At 39.2% G+C, this 19,869-nt stretch overlaps 1 protein-coding gene across 1 annotated transcript in view; it reads left to right on the plus strand.

Annotated features, from left to right (window-relative positions):
- The window catches only part of abca12 (ATP-binding cassette, sub-family A (ABC1), member 12), a 134,090-nt gene that overhangs the window by 111,386 nt on the left and 2,835 nt on the right, over nucleotides 1–19,869 (plus strand). The window contains exons 59-69 of the mRNA XM_049484972.1: nucleotides 1,787–1,964; nucleotides 3,401–3,516; nucleotides 5,691–5,850; nucleotides 7,038–7,291; nucleotides 9,225–9,429; nucleotides 9,812–9,921; nucleotides 11,037–11,187; nucleotides 16,099–16,233; nucleotides 16,561–16,664; nucleotides 18,065–18,157; nucleotides 18,347–18,452. Coding sequence (XP_049340929.1) covers nucleotides 1,787–1,964; nucleotides 3,401–3,516; nucleotides 5,691–5,850; nucleotides 7,038–7,291; nucleotides 9,225–9,429; nucleotides 9,812–9,921; nucleotides 11,037–11,187; nucleotides 16,099–16,233; nucleotides 16,561–16,664; nucleotides 18,065–18,157; nucleotides 18,347–18,452 — 1,612 coding nt within the window. The remainder of the gene's footprint in view (nucleotides 1–1,786; nucleotides 1,965–3,400; nucleotides 3,517–5,690; nucleotides 5,851–7,037; nucleotides 7,292–9,224; nucleotides 9,430–9,811; nucleotides 9,922–11,036; nucleotides 11,188–16,098; nucleotides 16,234–16,560; nucleotides 16,665–18,064; nucleotides 18,158–18,346; nucleotides 18,453–19,869) is intronic.

A 19,869-nucleotide genomic window follows, 5' to 3' on the forward strand; every position in this document is an offset into this window, starting at 1 on the left:
TGACTACAAAAAAGTACTCATATCGTACCTCTGTTTTTTAGAGTGTAGGTAAGTGTGGTTAGTGTCAGACTAGTGTCAAACTAGGGTTTAATTCCCATTTCCATGCAAGTACCCCACCCAAATGCCATAAATGTAGATCTGGAGCACTAAAACTAACTGTTCCTGAGTTCCTGACCTGCTTTCTTCTTATTTCTGTTATTCCTGAGCTGTTAGCTATTACATACTGGTCAGAACCTCGCTTGCATTAATGTGTGAAATGTTCACCTCTGCCGCGCGGAGTCGGATTCTGCTTTTCAGATTGATTTTCTCATTTGTTCTCGGTACTCGCCCCGCCTGGCCTTTGGCTGTGCAGCTGCCCTCATGGAAGAGCGGCAGTGATGGGCGATGGGGGGTGTTTGGCTTGGGGCGTCAGGACTTGGGCAGTGTGGATCAAAAGTACAGACCCAGCGGGTGATTTCTGTGAGAGTCAGCTCCGTGCTGAGATAGAACAGAACATCTACGAGGAACTTGAGGGAACTTAATGATTGTATGTGCAAGAAGCCAGTGGGTGAACTGGTTCAGGAGAATGATCATACTGTGAAAGAACATAGGATCTAGATTGCACTGTGGAGTTTTTCACTTGTGGGTCCAGATCTTGAACTTTACTTAATTTTTCCTGAAATATATTTTCCTAAATATATTTAGTTAAAACACACATATTACACTGTCTCAACATATGAATGGCATGTAATACATTCTTTTTAGTATAATAATCCAATAATGTATTACATGCCATCCATGTGTTGAGACAGTGAGACTTGGTCTGTTTCCAAAATAAATCTTTGACATTATGTAAATATTTGAATGTGTGTTTTAACTAAAATATTTAAATTTCAGGAATTATAATATATTATGTATCATAAATTATTTGAGTTATATTGTTTAAATTAAGTAATTGTAATTAGGTAATATTGTATGCAGAAATTAAGTAAAGTTTACTAAAAGAAAGGATTGATTCAGCAAAAATAAATGAAGTAAAGTTTACTGAAAGAAAGGATTGACTGAAGTTCAGTTCACTTATTTACTCTATGTAACATTTAAGCCTTGAAACCGAGTTGAGGTTACTACAATTTATCAAAAATTTCAATTTACTTAAAAAAAGGCAAATGCAGAAAGTTGTGAAACTTTTTTCAAGCAAAATTTACTCATCATTTTGTTCAGTGTACATACTAGGGCTGATTTCAGGATCAGTTGATGAGTTTGTTTATTTGGAGCATTTTTTCCTCTGTTTGGTTTGGTTTCACACAGGCATACATCTAAACACACCAATAAACGCGAGCACATCGTCTCCTCTGATTGGTCAGAGCTGTCTGGCACGGGAGCAAGAAAGTAAATATATAGTGAGAAGATTCTGTGCTCCAGTTCATATATATATATATATATATATATATATATATATATATATATATATATATATATATATATATATATGTGCAGTGTGATTTAACCTGTGTACGTAGTAAATGGAGTTGCACAGCTGCGAGCAGTGAGCACTGTACATATACCGCATGTAAACAGCATGGAGCAGCAGAGATGCCGTTTGTTTATAGCGGTGGTAATTAGCATTATCTGGCTAATATATTAGATTAAACTGTACCTTATCAGCAATTTAGCTCAAATAAAAGGAATATATTTGACAGCTGGTTCGAAACAACACCGGATCAGGTTCTCACCAGAAGTGACCAGACACAGTTTTACCCAGACCAAAATTTGCTGAATAAACACTATTTATCTGTATTTTCTGCAGGGTGCGGGGCCTGGTCAACGTTCTGGTGGCGCTGTGCGTCCTCACTGGCTACTCCATCATGACAGCCAGCTTTGTCATTTACGAGGTTCAGGAACATCACAGCGGCTCCAAGATGCTCCAGCACATTTCAGGCATCAGCGAACCCTTTTACTGGACCATTAACTTCATCTATGATATGGTACGTCTTATGAGCCACTTACACACGTTGAGCATGCAGATGTGTCTGAATGGAATTTATATGTTAGTTCTTTGTGCATGTTTGTATTTTTCATGCCTTTTAAGGGGCAGGGTTATATCATGCTAAAACGCAACCAATTAAATTGGTTACATTGCAGTTTTTTTTTCTCAAGTCTCCAACACTCTAAACACATTTTCACGTTTTACACACATTATACAAGGATTCAAGAATACTTGATTGTCATTCTCATCACATGTGGTAGATGAGGTGGAATGAAATCGTGATCTCACAATCTAGTTTACACACAAGAGCTGTTGTTAAAATAGATAAATATAGATTAAAATAAGATAACACAATAAACCAACACAATAAAAATAGAATAGAACAAAATAGATAAAGATAAATACACAAAAAAATAAATAGGGAGAGTAGGCAGGTAGCAGCAACATGAAGTCCAGAGTGCAAGTTTTGCTATAGCAGCATGATAATGAGAATTAAGAGCAGTACAAGATAAAGTGTCTCAGTGCTGTTTAAAGTGACAGTGTTTAACTGTATTACACACAACAATCTGACATAAAGTCACATATTTCCATATCTAAACACTGCCATTCAAAATGACACCACATCAGCTGATTGGCCAGCTAATCACCTCAATGACTAATTGTTGCCATTTCAATCAGAAATCATACACTATAATAAGACCACTGGTAAAACTATTTTTTTTTTCTGTATATTTTTTTCTGCACATTTCTTTTGTAATTTTCTTTTTCAGTTTATTGAAAAAGTATTAAATGGGTTTTTTGTGAGCATATTTTTGTTTACTCCAGTGTAACTGGAGTTGTGTTGTATATATTTGTTGCACTGACTTGTTTGGTGAAAAAATATAGAAAATACATCAGTGTGTGTGTGTGTGTATTTGCAAACATTCCTGTGCATGCAAACAATCTGAAGAATTTTGTACAATTTGAACTATTTTAGCTTTATCATGAAGCTTACTGAAAATAAAAGTGCTTTTCATTGTGCCCAATAGTGTGTAGTTAGTTAGAAAATTATATATTACATTAATATATATTAAGTGTTTAAATCTGTTTGGTGCAAAAGTTTAATTCAGATAATACTGTACATAGTTGTGGTTACAGTGGTTTATTTAGCAGAATATATGATATATTTTGCAGTTTGAATGTGGGAGTTTGTGAACTTTAAACCCAGCCTAGTTTACAAAACTGTGTTTTAGCTATTGTAAAACAAGAACTGTAATGGTTAATGATGAAGGATGAATAAATACAACATTTGTATGATTAATGTATGATTTATAAGTAGTGATTTCAACAGCTTTCATTCATCATTTGATATGTAAGCACTGCACTATTGTTACAAAAAAAAAACGCTCTTAATGAAGTATTTGACCTTTTTCTCTATGATTTTCTCTCTGACAGGCTCTATACATGATTCCTGTGATCCTCTCCGTGATCATGATCGCTGCCTTCCAGCTAACAGCCTTCACCGGCCACCAGAATCTTGAGGCGGTCACACTGCTGCTCGTGCTCTTCGGGTCAGTATTGAAGTGTCAGAAAGGAAGGACCTTTTAAGACCTTTGAAATAACACAAAGATATTAAACGAAATTATAAAAAAAAATAGAAGAAAAGAAAAACAAAGGGAAGTTTGCTCTCGGAAATATAATTGAGATTTTGTTCTTCATTTTTAATAACTTTTTCTTATTAAATAAGCTCAACATATAGCGCAATATATATATATATATATACAGCTCTATATTTAGAGACCACTTCAGTTTCTGAATCACTTTCTAAATCTCTGATTTTGCTATTTATAGGTATATGAGTAAAAACATAAAAATATTGTAATTTAGAGCATTTATTTGCAGAAAATGAGAAATGGCTGAAATAACAAAAAAGATGCAGAGCTTTCAGACCTCAAATAATGCAAAGAAAATTTTCATAAAGAGTTTTAAGATTTCAGAAATTAATATTTGGTGAAATAACCCTGGTTTTTAATCACAGTTTTCATGCATCTTGGCATCATGTTCTCCTCCACTAGTAGAAATTTCTATGAATGTGAATGAATCCCTATGAGACTCTATGAACATACTCATAGCACATTATAATGCATTTATAAGGCATTATAAACATGGCTATACATATTTATAAAAATGTATAATTCATCATAGCCATGTTTATTATGCATTATATACAAGTATGATTATAATGCATTAATAGCTGTGTTTATAACATGTTATACGTCAATACCAAGAAACTCTGTCAAGGCTTGCAGACTGTCTCATGACTAAAATAGCTTCCAACTTATAAACACACCCTCAATAATCCTATAAATATATTTTTAACCACACAGAAATCATTCTTGTCTTAAAGAAATAATAATATTAGTTATAGTCAATTATAATGTATTATAACAGGTCTTTGTGCACTCCAAGTAAAGTGACAAGTAAGTGACTTTCTTTGTGGGACTAGATTATTAACGATAGATATACTGTATATTATAAGCACAGCTTATAATGTATTATGATCACAAGTCATAATGTTTAATAAACCTGGCTACAATGGGTTATGGATTTTTAATAAATATTTATAGCCCTGTTTTTTTAATGCCTTATGAATGCATTATAATATGTTATGAATGTGGTTATAGAGTCTATTAGAGATGACATTCCAAATCTTCAATCCTTCCATGGATATTGCAGGATAAACTCTTTTTTAATGCTCTTGATTTCAGAATTGAGTTTTTCACTGAATGCTGAGTAGAAGCTTTTTCAAAAGTTTTTATATTGTATGTAGGAATGTTTTATATGTTTTTATACTTTTATCATATAAAAGTACCAGAGCTGCTCAGCTCAGCTTGCTGTCTTACAGTCTAATTGAACCTCTGATTAGGAATCAGGGTCTCCTGCTGCACAACAGGAACATAAGCTGCCTACAGTTACCCTGCCAGCACCGGCGCCGTACAGCGCAAAGTGATTTCACCACCCCGTCACTTTTCTAATTGCGCTGTGAACGGCACCGGGGCCCGAAATCGGCGCCGCTCCTCGGGCGGTGGGCTCTGAGGAGGACCGGGAGGCCCCGGCGCTCTGTGAAAACTTAGCACTCGGTCTTCCATTCATCAGCCCCAGCGGCCCTCTGCCTCCCGGCCCATAAATAACTAGCCCAGCGCCGCTGTCTGCTGCCCGCTCTCACCTGCAGAAGCTTAATTGCTTTTGTTCGGCATCCTTGTGTCTCAGGGAAAAGTCTGTCTCTCTCTCTCTCTTTCTGTACTGCATACACACACACACTGGTTCACACCGACACACACACACACACACTCTCTCACACTCACACAGATAAACACTCACACCCTCGGCTCTCTCTCCTCTGTGTTTAAGCACATCTTCTTCCTTGACCCCCTCCACCCCAATCACCGAGAGTAATGAATAAAAAAGCAGATCATTTTGTAGTGCAGAAAAGGCGAGAAAAAGCCTCACCGTGAGCGAGCAGATGAAGTCATTTATCTTCCGCTCGCTTAGCTCAGCTTGTGAACATTTTTTTCCCCCTTTTTTTCTCTTTCTCTTTTTTAACACCTCCTTTTAGTTCTGGTGTGAGCGGACGTTTCTTCCGTGGTACTTTTTACTCACCGCCGCTGTTTTATAGCTGTCCTTATCTTCCTCACGTCTCCGCCCGTTTTAATTTCTTGTCTGTTTTTTGCTTTTTTTTTTACAGGTTCGCCAGCTTCCCCTGGATGTACCTCATTTCAACCATGTTCAAGGATGCGGAAATGGCCTTCATCAGCTACGTCTGCATCAACCTCTTCATCAGTGTGAACACCATCATCTCTACTGCGATCATCTACTTTTTGGGGCAGCTCCACCCCAACGATGAGGTACTGTAAACAGCTGAAGCTGCTCAGTCTGGTTGTATGTTCTTGGTTAGGTTTAATGGCTTAGCTGATCTATAAGCATTGACCCACTTGATGGACCTAAACAACCAGTGTGACCAGTATACATTGGTAGAATCAGCATGACCAGCAAGTCTAAGGGGGTCGGTCAGCACGACCAGAATCACCAAGTTCTTTATAAGCATGGCTAGCAACACCAAGAGCCCTTTCTTACATGCTGCATAAGGCGCATTGTGATGCTCATTGCTCATCTTTGACCCCTCCAACAGTCTATTTTCAAGCTTTCCTTCTTTGTTGTTTAAATAGCAGTGGTACTTGTGAATACAGCCATACCAGTAGGAGTAGTGGTCTCAAATTGAGGTGTGTTCAGGTACATTTTTGGCATATTTCTATCTTGGCAATGGAAAAAAAAAACGAACCTAGGAACCGATCAGACGTTCATTGCTAACATTGTTAACAGCAGCATCCCCAACCTGCCTATACCCCCGTTGTTACATGCCCATGGAATGGAGCAGTGCACAAACCCATAGTGTGTGCCTGTTGGCAGCTATGCAAACTTTTACACAAATAATAAACAGAATGAACGATCATGAACACTGAGAAAGCCACACACAATAGAGCATTATGAATGTGATATACTATACATTATGTAACATTATCTTTGTTTGTGGACAAAAATCACTTTAAACCCACAGTCAAAAAAACAGTACACCCCTATTGGACAGCTGTACACATGCATTTGTTGACAAGTGAGTATGACAAAACCATGTGAACTGTGAACAAGATGCCACTCTCCCTATTACCCCTTAAGTTTATATAAACAAAAAGCTTATACGTTTGTTAGTTTCAGAAAGAAAGGAATCTTTTACTTTTTTGTGTAATATGAATAATTTTTTTTTTTTATTCCAAATTTTTATCCCAAACCCCTCCCCCCCCCCCTAATTTCCACGGCCATTTACCCAACCCACTCATTAGGTAGGACTCCCCCTATCACTAGTGATGCCCCAACACTCCAGGAGGGTGAAGACTAGCATATGCCTCCTCTGACACATGTGAAGTCAGCCTTTTTTCTTTTCACACTTGCCGAGTAGCCAGCATGCTCGGGGGAAAGTGCAGCGACCACTGGACCACTAAATTAATTAATAATTTTTCGATTTTCTTTCCCCTTGCAGAACGTCCAGGTGGTGTACCGCATCATGAGCTACGTGTTCCTGATCTTCCCTCAGTTCAGCTTTGGGAACGGGCTGATGGAGCTGGCCCGGGTGGACATGCAGGTGCAGATCCTGAGCGTTTTTGGGGTGGACGCCTATAAGAACCCCTTCAGCATGGACGTGCTGGGCTGGATGTTCCTCTCCCTCTTCCTGCACGGATTCGTCTTCTTCACTGTTCGGCTGCTGCTCAACAAGTGGCTCCTCCGGAAGGTTAGGTAAGTTAGGCCCTGGCCTCTCAGGGTTTATAGAGCCTGACGGAGTTCGAAATAAACTTGAATAAAGTGTCACTCCACGTTATTACAACAATAAATAGAGTAAAATGAAAAAGAGGAATGCACTGTTATTGCAGAGCCAGTTTTGCGACAGTAAAAGTGCGACACAGTGGCCGTTCATCATTAGGAGCAGAACTGGGTATTGGATATTGAGCTTGGCTCGAGCGGTTATGGAATAAAGGACAGAATAGTTGCTGAGGGTTTTAAAACTGTGAGGAATAATTGTTCATCTATTCTCAGGATGATGCTATGAGAATGTCAATTTATATTGCAGAGAGAAATATTTTGATTGTATTAGGGCCTTTTTCACATTTCCAGCCAGCCACTTCCGTCAGTCTCTGAAGCAGGTAATTACGTTTCCGGTCTAAGCATAACAAATACTTCAGTCAGCAGTGCTGCAGAGTGCGGCAGACTTGCTTGCATTTGCATTTAAATAATATTTGCACAGATAAACATTAATGGCTCTCGGTGATATCTCAACAAACCAACCAGTGTGCCGAGTTGCAGAGAGTACAGAGTTAACTGAGGAGAAATGTAGCTGTTAACGTAGAATTTTACAGCTGTTTGCTTTAGCTTTAGCTCTGTTTCTTGCTCATACCAAAAACAGAGCATATCCAAGAATAAGTCATCAGTTTCTACTGATCTAATTTATGTTCCTAATACAGCATTTAAAAACAGCCTGGAACTTCTTTTTGTGTAGACATATAAAATACTATAAAATCCATGAGGTGCAGATTCTACATTTTGATCCATTCCACTAAGGCATAATGTCTGTGCGGTGATGTCTGTGCATTAATTAATTTCTCTGTTAGCAACCATATTAGATACCTCAGCAACCACTTTGCAACACACTAGTAAACACCCAAAATACAATTCACACCTCTTACCATAACGATAGCACCCATCTAGCTACACCATAACAATCATCTTGCAACATGATAGCAATAACCAGGCTACCATATAGCAAGTAACTTTGCAAGCAACCGCTTTGCAGAACCATAGCAACCGCCTAGGATAACACAGTAACTACCACAGTTTTAAGTAAATTTCTGGCATATTGCTATCTTCGCAATGGAAAAAAACAGGCGTGTCACTGACTGAAATTAACCCAGACTGAAGCTACAGACAAATGTTCATTGCTATCTTGGCAGTGAATTCTCAACAGATGCATGCCCAATGCACGTTACACACATGCAGCAGTGCACAAACCCATAGCGTGTACCTGTTTGCATCAATGTAGACTTTTACATTAAAAAAAAACAAAAAACAGAATAGGCTCCGAGTGGTTCAGTGGTCTAAAGCACTGCCACTATGATCAGAAGATCTTTGGTTTAAATCCTTTTCATGTAGCTTTTCATCAGCTGCCAGAGCCCTGAGAGAGCACAATTAGTCTTTCCATGTAGCAAGTAACTTTGCAAGCAACCGCTTTGCAGCACCATAGCAACCACCTGGGATAACACAGTAACTACCACAGTAACCAACAATCTAGCAACATCCTAGCAACCACTTACTGACTACATACTGTATCAACTTCCTTATAACACCATAACAAACAGTCTAGCAATGCCATGGCAGCCACCTAGCAACACTGATAGCAACCACCTGGGATTCCAAGATAAAGCAACCTTAAAGCAACAATCTAACCATACAAGTGCAATTACTTGGTTACCACTTAATTACAACATAGCTATAACTATCAGGGATAACAAACTAGTAACACCGTAGCAACCATAGAGATATCCCGTAGCAACCACATGGGTTAAAAGCCCCTTTTTCCTTCAGGAATTGCACTTTCATAGCTGTAGAATTGTTTTTGAAATACAGTCTCTTTACTTTGTTTCATTTTCACCTTCATTGTTTCTATAATCGCTTCTAGGAGACTTTTCTGCCGGAGGAAGTCCGTGCCTCAGACAGGAAACTGCAACGAGGACAAGGATGTTTTGGCTGAGCGCCAGCGTGTGGACAGTGGGGCGGCTAGTTCGGATTTGCTGCAGGTCAGCCAGCTGACTAAAGTCTACCAGCATCTGAGCAGGAAAGTGAAGGCGGTGAAGGACCTGTCTTTCGGCATTCCGGCGGGAGAGGTCAGTCCTTAAAAACCAGCCTGGAATGATTTGAGTATTTGTCACATTAATTCATGAATAAGTACTAATTGTGAGCGATTTTGATTACAATAATTAGCTCCCGTAATGAGGACCCAGATGTGCTTTCTGTATAATAATAAGAATAAATTCTGCTCTGCTTGTTTGGGTTGTGATAGCACTGGGATTATTATTATTATTATTATTATTATTATTATTATTAATATTAATATAGTAGGCTTTCTTGAGTGTGAGTTTCTTGAGTGCTAGATCAAGATCACTCTGTGTATTTAATCAAATGTTAATTAACATGGCCAAGCTTGAACTATTAAACTATTTCACTATTCCGAATAAAGAAAATCAACACTTTTCTTCATGTTTCTAGTGCTTTGGGTTGCTGGGTGTCAATGGAGCGGGAAAGACCACCACGTTCAAGATGCTGACTGGCGATATCAGCCCTACAAATGGCTCAGCGCAAGTTCGCGACTGGGATGGGTAATGGTTTCACCAATTTATACATTTAGTAGTTCTGTTTAGCCACTTTAGGACTGACCAAAGATGTTTTTAGAATATACTGGACCAGTTTTATCAGGTATGCTACCATTAGGGTTCAGGTTAGCACCATATTTCTGTGTTAGTTGCTGTGTTTTTAATAGTGTGATGGTGAACCAACATGCCTTATATATGTGTCCAGTATTTGAGTACACACTGATAAAGTGTAACATTAAAACAACCTCTTTGATTTAATACAAATTACAAATTAGTCTTTTTTTGCACAATAAGGTGCAGCGTATTATAAGGCACTCTATCAACGACGTCTATTTTCATAAGGCAGACTGGATTATAGGGCATATATTTAGCAATAATAGTAGGGAACAAGGGTATCACTATGATCCAGCTTCTAATTCAGCAGGTCTCACCAGGAAGGGAGAGGGGGTAATATTTTAAATGGTATGCTTTATTGATATAGTAAATGATATGGGCAGATGTAATCAATAAATAGATAAGAAATTGAAATTGTGAACAGTGTGAATTTTTGGATTATAATTCATAACCACAGTTAGTTCCGACCCTGCACTGTGATTGGCTGAGAGGCATACTATGAGTGCCATTATCAGCCGGTAATGCACTGTAACCGAAGCTCTATATGTATTACTCCGACAATACACAGGTAACCTAGCAACGATGCAGCGCTTACAAACTAAACAGCGCAGCCACAAACAGAGCAGCAATGGAACTATTTTACACGCGTAGTGTTTGTAATAAACAGATCGTATTTTTTTTTTAAATCTTTTAATAAACAGCGATAATGGAACTGTGGTATAATCACAAAGATACACTTGAGTTTCATGCTATAACGTTTAATATGGTCACTATTGTAATATTGTCACATGATCTATTCTTGCGCCTATGACTGCAGCACAGCGGTGCCAATATTACACGTTATAGCACTCCCTCTTGTGTATTATTGCTTACTTATAATGACAAAAAAAAAATCACAAGACATTGCATGCCTCCAATATGTGTACTAATGGTGCTGAAACACTATATTGTGTAGCCCTAGTTTAGATGTTGCTGGACAGCACTGAACCTGCTTATTCTGTTTCCAGGAGGTTGGTTGACATGATAGACTGTAGGACGGAGGGCATCAACATCGGTTACTGCCCTCAGGTGGATGCTCTGGATGATCTGCTGACCGGAGAGGAGCATCTGTACTTCTACGCTCGCATCAGAGGCATCGCTAAGAGAGAGATTCATACGGTAAGACAGACTGCTTAGTGTCCCATTATGAAGCCGAACTCTGAGAAGTTTGGGAGATCACAAGCTACAAGTAAAAGTTATTTTAAACATGCAGATTCACCTTTGAACGGTGAAAAAGCTGTGGTTAGCGGCTAATGCTAATGCTGCTGCACCTAGCCTTAGTGCTGGATAAACTTGACTCACTGAAAACTCACCCTTATAATGCTGTAATTCAGCAGTAAAGTGGCTTTACTGCTTCTTAATAACAGTCTGATAGAATTACATCATACATAAGGCGCACTGATTTTTGGGAAAATTATAGGATTTTAGGTGCACCTTATAGTCGGAAAAATATGGTATGACAAAAGAAACAGGAATGACAGAAACAGACTGGTGGTAAAGTTGGAAATGTGACCAGCTTCATGAGCTGTTCGTGACTGGCTGCACTGTATTGATCGTCAGGCCTTATTTGATTTAAATCAGCTTTATAATTCTATTTAAGGAAGAAAAACAATATCATGCAGTGCAGGCAGTCCAGAGAACCAGAACCGAGCGCAACTGATTTGCATTGTGCTGGGAAAAGAGCACCGGGTTGGGTATTAAATTAGATCGAGATTATTACATTAACTCTCCTCTGCTTCTCAGGTTTATTCGCGGACGTAAATACTCCCAGGAAGTTTTTAAAAGTCTATTTTGCTCGGGAGCTTGCGAGACTTTGTTGTGGTAGTCAGCAATTTGCAGGGCACTGACTTCTTTCCACATATATCTAAATATAACGCGGGAACGGCCTCACTGGGGTATTGCCCTTTAGTCTCGGTGCAGAGGGAGCTTGGTATGAGCAGAGTATTGAATTTGACAGGCCAAGGCTGGCGCGTCTCCATATTGATTAAAGAGGGAGCTAATTAATCTTCCATTCTCACAAGATCATTGGGAAGGGGCAGTTCTGGAAAAGCTGCCTCGGGCCGCTCTAGTGAAATCTTCATTAGCAGTAAACAACCCGGAGAGACAGCATTTCTTAAGGACTTATCACGACAGTGCTGATCCGGCAAGTTTGACAAACCGGCTCTTTTAAACAGATATTGTGTCCAGAGAGAAATGAATGAATCTGCTGTAGCGTTGCAGAGCATCTCTGAGAGATTAGTCACTGAAAATTTGCATCCTGAAGTGAATTTCTTATAGTTTGCTTTATTAAAAACTCATATTGTACTGTACTGTACTTACTTACTTTGTATCATATCAACCACGTGGCAACACAATAATTATACTCAGCTTAAAATCACTTAGTAACACCATGCAAACCACTTTTAATACCAGTGCAACCACTCAGTAACCACCTAGCAACTCCGTAGCAACCTCCTGAGATACCTGAGTACCAGCCATGCAATACATTAGTGGTCACTTTCCTAATCCACAACAGCTACCCATCAGCATCCTACAAACTGCCAAATCACCACTAAGCAAATACAGTACATAGCAACACAATAGCAACCATGATCCACTGTGTTGATCCACTGTGTTTTATTATCAAGTCTAAAGTCAGTGCAGTTTTGTTTTCCCACAAAATCTTACAGCAGTTCATGCTTTCTTCTGCTGACAACTTTTATGAATTTTATGGAGACGTGGATTTCATTTTCCAGCAGGACTTGGCACACTGCCCACACTGCCTAAAGTACCAATTGGTCTTGATATTCAAATTTTCTGAGACACTGTTTTTGGGGTTTTTATTGGCTGTAAGCTATATTAATCAACAATAAAAGGAATAAACACTTAAAATAGATCACTCTGTGTGTAATACATCAATATAAAATATGAATTTCACATTTTCCAATTATATTCTATTTTTTTAGCACTAGTATATTTTTAAATCCACCATAAAACATGATGCAACACATAAATTCTTACATAAAATCTGGTCGTTCATGAAGAGCAAGCTTGAGAGGATGACTAACACAAATTGTGCATTACTGTAGACTGTAGATAACATAGACCACATGCTCTGTGGACTCTAGTCTACACCAGCAATGGTGGAAGGGATGGGTTTCCAATAAATGTGAGGTGAGTGCATCCCAGTGGGCCAGTTTGAGAGCCATTTCTCATTTAAATGTCCAGTGTCCAACATCGTGTCCATCTCCTCATCTGTAATGTTCCTCTTCATCTTCAGTGTTTTGATCTTTAGAGACGTTGCTTTCCATGCTGATCAGAACTTGTGATAGCCATTAATTCTGACACTGCCATTAGAGTGTCTCTCCAGTGTGGACATTAGGAAGGCGACAATCTGCACTGAGATGTTTTTTTATTTTTTTTTATCATTTTAATGTGGTCCGCCGCTTCACAGTTTCACAGCGATAGAGGTAATGGCTTCTACTTGAACCTTTCTCATAGACCAGCACACAGTCCGCTCAGACTAATGGAAACACTGAACAATTTCAGAGCCTTTTAGGCGGTGAGTCATCTCCCGAAACAGAGACATGAGTTGACGGAGTTGATGGAGTTCTTCAGAAGCTCAAAGTGAAGTCAGTGAGGACACTGTAGAGCTGTGTTAGCCTTATTTCGCCCTTTATTGCGAATATTATTTTGAATTACTATCAAAATTGAATAGCATAATTAAGGCTTGACAAGGCCCTCTCTTTCAGTCTCTTTCAAACAGGACAGGCATTGCTTAGCAACCACCTAGCAATACCCCAGTAACCGACCCACCTGGAACACAAAACCAACTACCTAGCAATATATCTATCAGTATCTTTGAAATCATTGTATAATACCATAACAACCACAGAGTAGTGCCCAAGAACCATTAGAAATGTTTCTTCTGTTTATTTACTCATTGAAACATAGTTGTCTTATCTGACTTTAAACCACTAAAGAAAAGTATAGACTAACAAAAGGTTTCACAGAATTTGATCCACTAAGATTATCGGTTATGTGGATTTTTTTCCACCTAAGAAAACATAGCAACCACAAAGCCATACCCAAGCAACCACCTAGAACTCAACCTAACAACCTACAGTTATGATAGCATTTTTTTCACCCCTGATTTTGAATAGTAACACAGTGGACCAACACCAGCAGATGACATGTCTCTCCAAACCATCACTGATTGGTGGAAACTTCACACTAGACGTCAAGCAGCTTGGACTGTGTGTCTCTCCACTCTTCCTCCAGACTCTGGTTCCTTGATTTACAAATGAAATTTGGAGTAAAATTTACTGATGATCAGTGATGGTTTGGAGAGACATGTCATCTGCTGGTGTTGATCCACTGTGTTTTATTATCAAGTCTAAAGTCAGTGCAGTGTTTTCCCTGACAATTGTACAGCACTTCATGCTTCCCACTGATTAACAACTTTAATGGAGATGCAGATTTCATTTTCCAGCAGGACTTGGCACACTGCCCACGCTGCCAAATTACGAATTGGTCTTATATGATATTCAAATTTTCTGAGACACTGATTTTTGGGTTTTCATTGGCTGTAACCCACAATCATCAAGAATAAAAGAAATACATGCTTAAAATAGATCACTCTGTGTGTAATTCATCTATATAATATTCAATATACTGTACATATAAAGAGAATGATTTGTATGCCATATCAATCGCCTCTTGCTGTTGCTGCTTCCACTGTGCCTCTGTGGCTCGTTAGCCATTAGCTTAGCGCTCTAGGACAAGACAAGCACACTCCCAGTTCTGATGACCCTTGGGAAACACACACACACTATCCCTTTCAAACAGGACAGGACAGGACAGGCAGGCGGGGGTTAATTCATACCCACTGAAACTGAGAGCACTTTATGGCTTGTCGCAGGTCCGCACTGAGCTGTGTAAATTCGGATGGAGGCTGGTTAGATCTTTTGATGTAGGAATCCAATTAATTAAATGGATGCCGCATGCATGACGTGCTTTTTGCGGCGGGTCAGATGTCAACAAGCATTTAATCAAAACACTGTTCAGAGCGACTCATTACGGCGCTGGGACCGCACGCTCGACATTTTGAGTCCGAGTTGTGAAGCTTTTTGTGGAGGGCAATTACTGCTTCATTAAGTTGTGAAAGAAAACATTGAGGAGCTGGGAAACATGAGGAAACATGGTACTTCTGGTCAGAGTGGTCCTAGAGTATTGGGTTATTGATTATAGGGTTGCGTGTTTGCTGTTAGATGCCACGCTTAGGTCTTAAGCAAGGCGCTTGACCCTCTCTTTCTCAGGGTTGCCATAATGTGGCTGACTCTATGCTTTTACCTATACATTTTCTGCTATATGCAAAGAGAAGAATTTTGCAGTAGAACCTGACCAATATGGTTACATTTATGGGCCTTAGTTTAACTGGCAAAAATAATCAATAATGTCTTTATTTTGTACATTTCTATACATAATTTCTCAAAAAATACAATAAGAATATCATGTAACAGTCCAACAGTTTCATCTTATATTTTGTTTGCTTATTTGTGATATCAATACCCGACTGTCTACCAATGCATGTTTTGGGGTGCTGCCACTATGATCGGGAGATTGTTGGTTTGAATCCCAGTCATGCAGCTTGCCATCAGCTGCCGGAGCCCTGAGAAATCACAATTGGCCTTGCTCTCTCTGGGTGGGTACAGTAGATGGCGCTCTTTCCCCTCATCACTCCTAGGGTGATGTCGCTCAGCACAAGGCTTCGTCTGTGAGCTGATGTATTAGAACTGAGTCGCTGCGCTTTCCTCCAAACGCGCTGTGATGCTACTCAGCAATGCTGTTTGTGAAGTGGCTGACTTCACATGTGCTAGTCTTCACCATCCTTGTGTTAAAGCATCACTAGTGATACGAGATATACAGCTGATTAGCAGCTGAATAGGTGGGACAATCAGCCTAGATAGATTGCGGAGAAAAATGGGAGAGAATTAGAAATAAATAAATAAATAAATAAATAACAAATCTATGAATGTTTGTGAATTTCAGGTTGTGAACTACCTGCTCAAGAAGCTGGAGCTGGACTACCACAGACAAATCATCAGCGACCGCTACAGCTGCGGAACACGCCGGAAACTGTCTACTGCGCTGGCTCTGATTGGAAAGCCTCAGATCCTACTGCTGGTGAGGCTGACCTCCACTGTTTTTCCAGTTTATATTAGAATTTCTCCATTCAGTGCCTCTCCTGCGTCTTTCCATCAGCTCATTCCCGCCCACCTGCCGGCCCCATCTACCGCCGCGCTAAAAATGGATTGTTTTCTGGGATGTTCAGTGGGCAGGGAAATTTACTACAGCTTTTAGCTACTTCACACTGCTGTGTGTTCAATCCTTACCTCATCTACTGTGACATTTATGCCCCGAACCATACAGAGGCACTGATCTGCTTACTGTCCACTGGGACATGCTTGGGAAATGCTGATTTATTTCCTGTGGTTTTCTCCTCACCGTTAGGACGAACCCAGCTCAGGAATGGACCCCCGCTCCAAACGGCACCTCTGGAAGATCATCTCTGAGGAAGTGATGGGAAAATGTGCTGTGGTGCTGACATCACACAGGTATAAAATAAATATGTATACATGGAACTCCTTTAGAGTTAAAAAATAAGACTTTTAAAATCTTATGGCTAGAAATATTTAAAAATAAATAATTTGACTGATATTGTTGTATGCATCTGTTGATACCTCTCACTATGTCTGGATACAGTGGTAAAGTTAATCACTATACAGGGTGCCACATTACAACATAAGCCATTCGGCTCCATACATTTATTGTAGCGTGTTGCATAATGTGATCATACATTTTATTATTATAAAAATACGTAATTAATATATGTTATAAATATGAGCTCCTATTTTACCAATCTTTAGGCGATCCATCAACCATGCAGCTTTGTTAAGGGCAAGCCATTGTGCCTTTGCTATCATAACGATGGGAAAAGTATGCCTTTTACAGGGGTATACATGTCTGAGACACGTGCCAAGACAGCAAAGAACTTCAGCTTGTTGACTTCTGTCTTGGTTGTACTCAGTCAGTGGTGCATCAGTGTTTTTCTTTGCCAAGATAACAGCACACATGATTTTTTTTTCCTGAACACTCCTCCAGATCACCATGCCAATCAACGTAGATATGTAAGTCCAAGCCCTGCTGGAAAATAAAATCCGCATCTCCATAAAAGTTGTCAGCAGAGGGAAGCATGAAGTTCTGTAAAATTTCCTGGGAAAACAAAACTGCACTGACTTTGGACTTGATAATAAAACACAGTGGATCAACAGCAGCAGATGACATGTCTCTCCAAACCATCAAACAAACTTCACACTAGACCTCGAGCAGTTTGGACTGTGTGTCTCTCCACTCTTCCTCCAGACTCTGCTCCCTTGATTTGCAAATGAAATGTAAAATGTACTGATAATCCGTGATGGTTTGGAGAGCTATGCCATCTGCTGACAGCTTTTATGGAGATGTGGATTTCATTTTCCAGCAGGACTTGGCACACTGCCCACACTGCCAAACGTACCAATCAGTCTTATATTATATATATATATATTATTTTTCTGAGACACTGATTTTTAGGGTTTCATTAGCTGTAAGCCATAAACATCAAAAAAACAAAAAAAAAAAAACACTTAAACTAGATCACTCTGAATTTCACATTTTGAAATGAATTACTGAAATAAAGTAACTTTTCAATTTTTATTTTATTTTATGAGATGCACTAATATAATTATAAGCATGCATTTGCTTGCTTAAAATGTGGTTTAAAAATATATATATATATTTTTATATTATTATTATTATTTTTATTTTATATTATTATTATTATTATTATTATTATTATTGTATTTTTTATTATTATTTTTATAAGGAGAATCAGCTGTGACAAATAAACAGTTTTTCCTCGGCAATAAGGGAAATATATATATTTTTTTACTGAGTTTGTTGTGTTTGTTTGTTTCAGCATGGAAGAGTGTGAGGCTTTGTGTTCTCGTCTGGCTATAATGGTGCAAGGCCAGTTCAGGTGTCTGGGCTCCCTGCAGCACATCAAGAACAGGTCAGTGTCCTCGCTCTCTCTGTCGCCACGACCCTATTAGTCACCACTTTCCCTCTGCTGCTCCTCTCTTATTCTCCTCCTTACATTCCTGCTCCATCCCACAATAACCCACACATCAGCGTAATACTCCTTCCACACAGCTGTTTGTTTAGTGGAGAGAAATGGAGCTAACCTGTGCTGACCCAACAGGTTCGGCAGCGGCTTCACTGTGAAGATGTACCTAACCACAGCCTCCAGTGATGTCGATGCGATCACCAGGTTCATGGAGCAGCATTTTCCCAGCACCTACCTGAAGGTAAAGACTACTGTTGTAGTTCTTTAGTCCGGGCTCAGTCTGGAGACCAGTCTTCAGAGAACAAAAACGAGCGGTCGAGCTAACCTTAGCGACGAGCTAGCTAACCTTAGTGACACACTAGCTAAAATACTAATGATAACGGGAGAGAACTACCGTTAGTGACGAGCTAGCTAACCTTAGCAACAAGCTAAATTTAGCTACAAGCTAAATTACACACTAATGTTACCTGGAAGAGAACTAAAGCTAGCAACCAGCTAGCTAACCTTAGTGACGAGCTAGCTAACCTTAGCGACAAGCTAAGTTACCCACTAATGTTACCGGGATGAGAACTAAAGCTCGCAACAAGCTAGCTAATCTTAGCGATGAGCTAGCTAATCTTAGCGATGAGCTAGCTAACCCTAGTGATGAGCTGTTTAAGGGCAAATTGGAATATATATATTTTTTTTTACATTTTATAATATAAATGAATGGAATTTGAAATAGATTTTTTTCATCTTTATCTTAATCTTATGTAACCAGGAAGATAACTAAAGCTAAGAATGAGCTAGCTAACCTTAGCTACAATTTAAATTACACACTAATGTTACTGGGAAGACAACTAAAGCTAGCAACAAGCTAGCTAATTTTAGCGATGAGCTAGCTAACCTTTAGTGACAAGCTAGCTAAAATACTAATGCTACCACGGAGAGAACTGCGGTTAGTGACGAGCTAGCTAACTTTAGCGTCAAGCTAAATTACACACTAATGTTACCAAGAAGAGAATAAAAGCTAGCCACGGCCTAGATAATGTTAGCAATAAGCTAGCTAACCTTAGTGATAAGCTAGGTAACCTTAGTGAAGAGCTAAATTACACACTTATGTTACTGGGAAGAGAACTAAAGCTAGAAACGAGCTAGCTAACCTTAGTGATGAGGTATGTAACCTTAGCGACAAGCTGAATTACACACTAATGTTACTGGGAAGAGAACTAAAGCTAGCAATGAGCTAGCTAACCTTAGTGATGAGCTAGTTAAAATACTAATGCTACCGGGGAGAGAACCACCATGAGTGATGAGCTAGCTAATCTTAGCTATGTGCAAAATTACACTCTAATGTTACTGGGAAGAGAACTAAAGATAGCAACGAGCTAGCTAATCTTAGTCCTTGGTACCATTTTTTTCCCAGTCTTGGTTTGACTTGGACTTGGCTCTATCAATCTTGACTACAACACTACTAAAGACACTTAATATGGACAGGGCTGATGAGTTTGTTCTGAAGACTTACTGAAGTTACTGATCTGTTTGCTCCCTGTTTGAGCTCAGAGGGGCATTTAAAGCTGCCCTGCAGGGTGGTCTTCTGCCAGCTTTTTAAGCTGTAAGCCAATAAACCTGTGTTGTATTTGCTGTAAACTCTTGTTAGGAATCTTTAAGTGGTAGGT

The sequence above is a fragment of the Astyanax mexicanus genome, chromosome 11 (genome assembly GCF_023375975.1).
Source record: "Astyanax mexicanus isolate ESR-SI-001 chromosome 11, AstMex3_surface, whole genome shotgun sequence".
Taxonomy (NCBI): Eukaryota; Metazoa; Chordata; class Actinopteri; order Characiformes; family Acestrorhamphidae; genus Astyanax; species Astyanax mexicanus.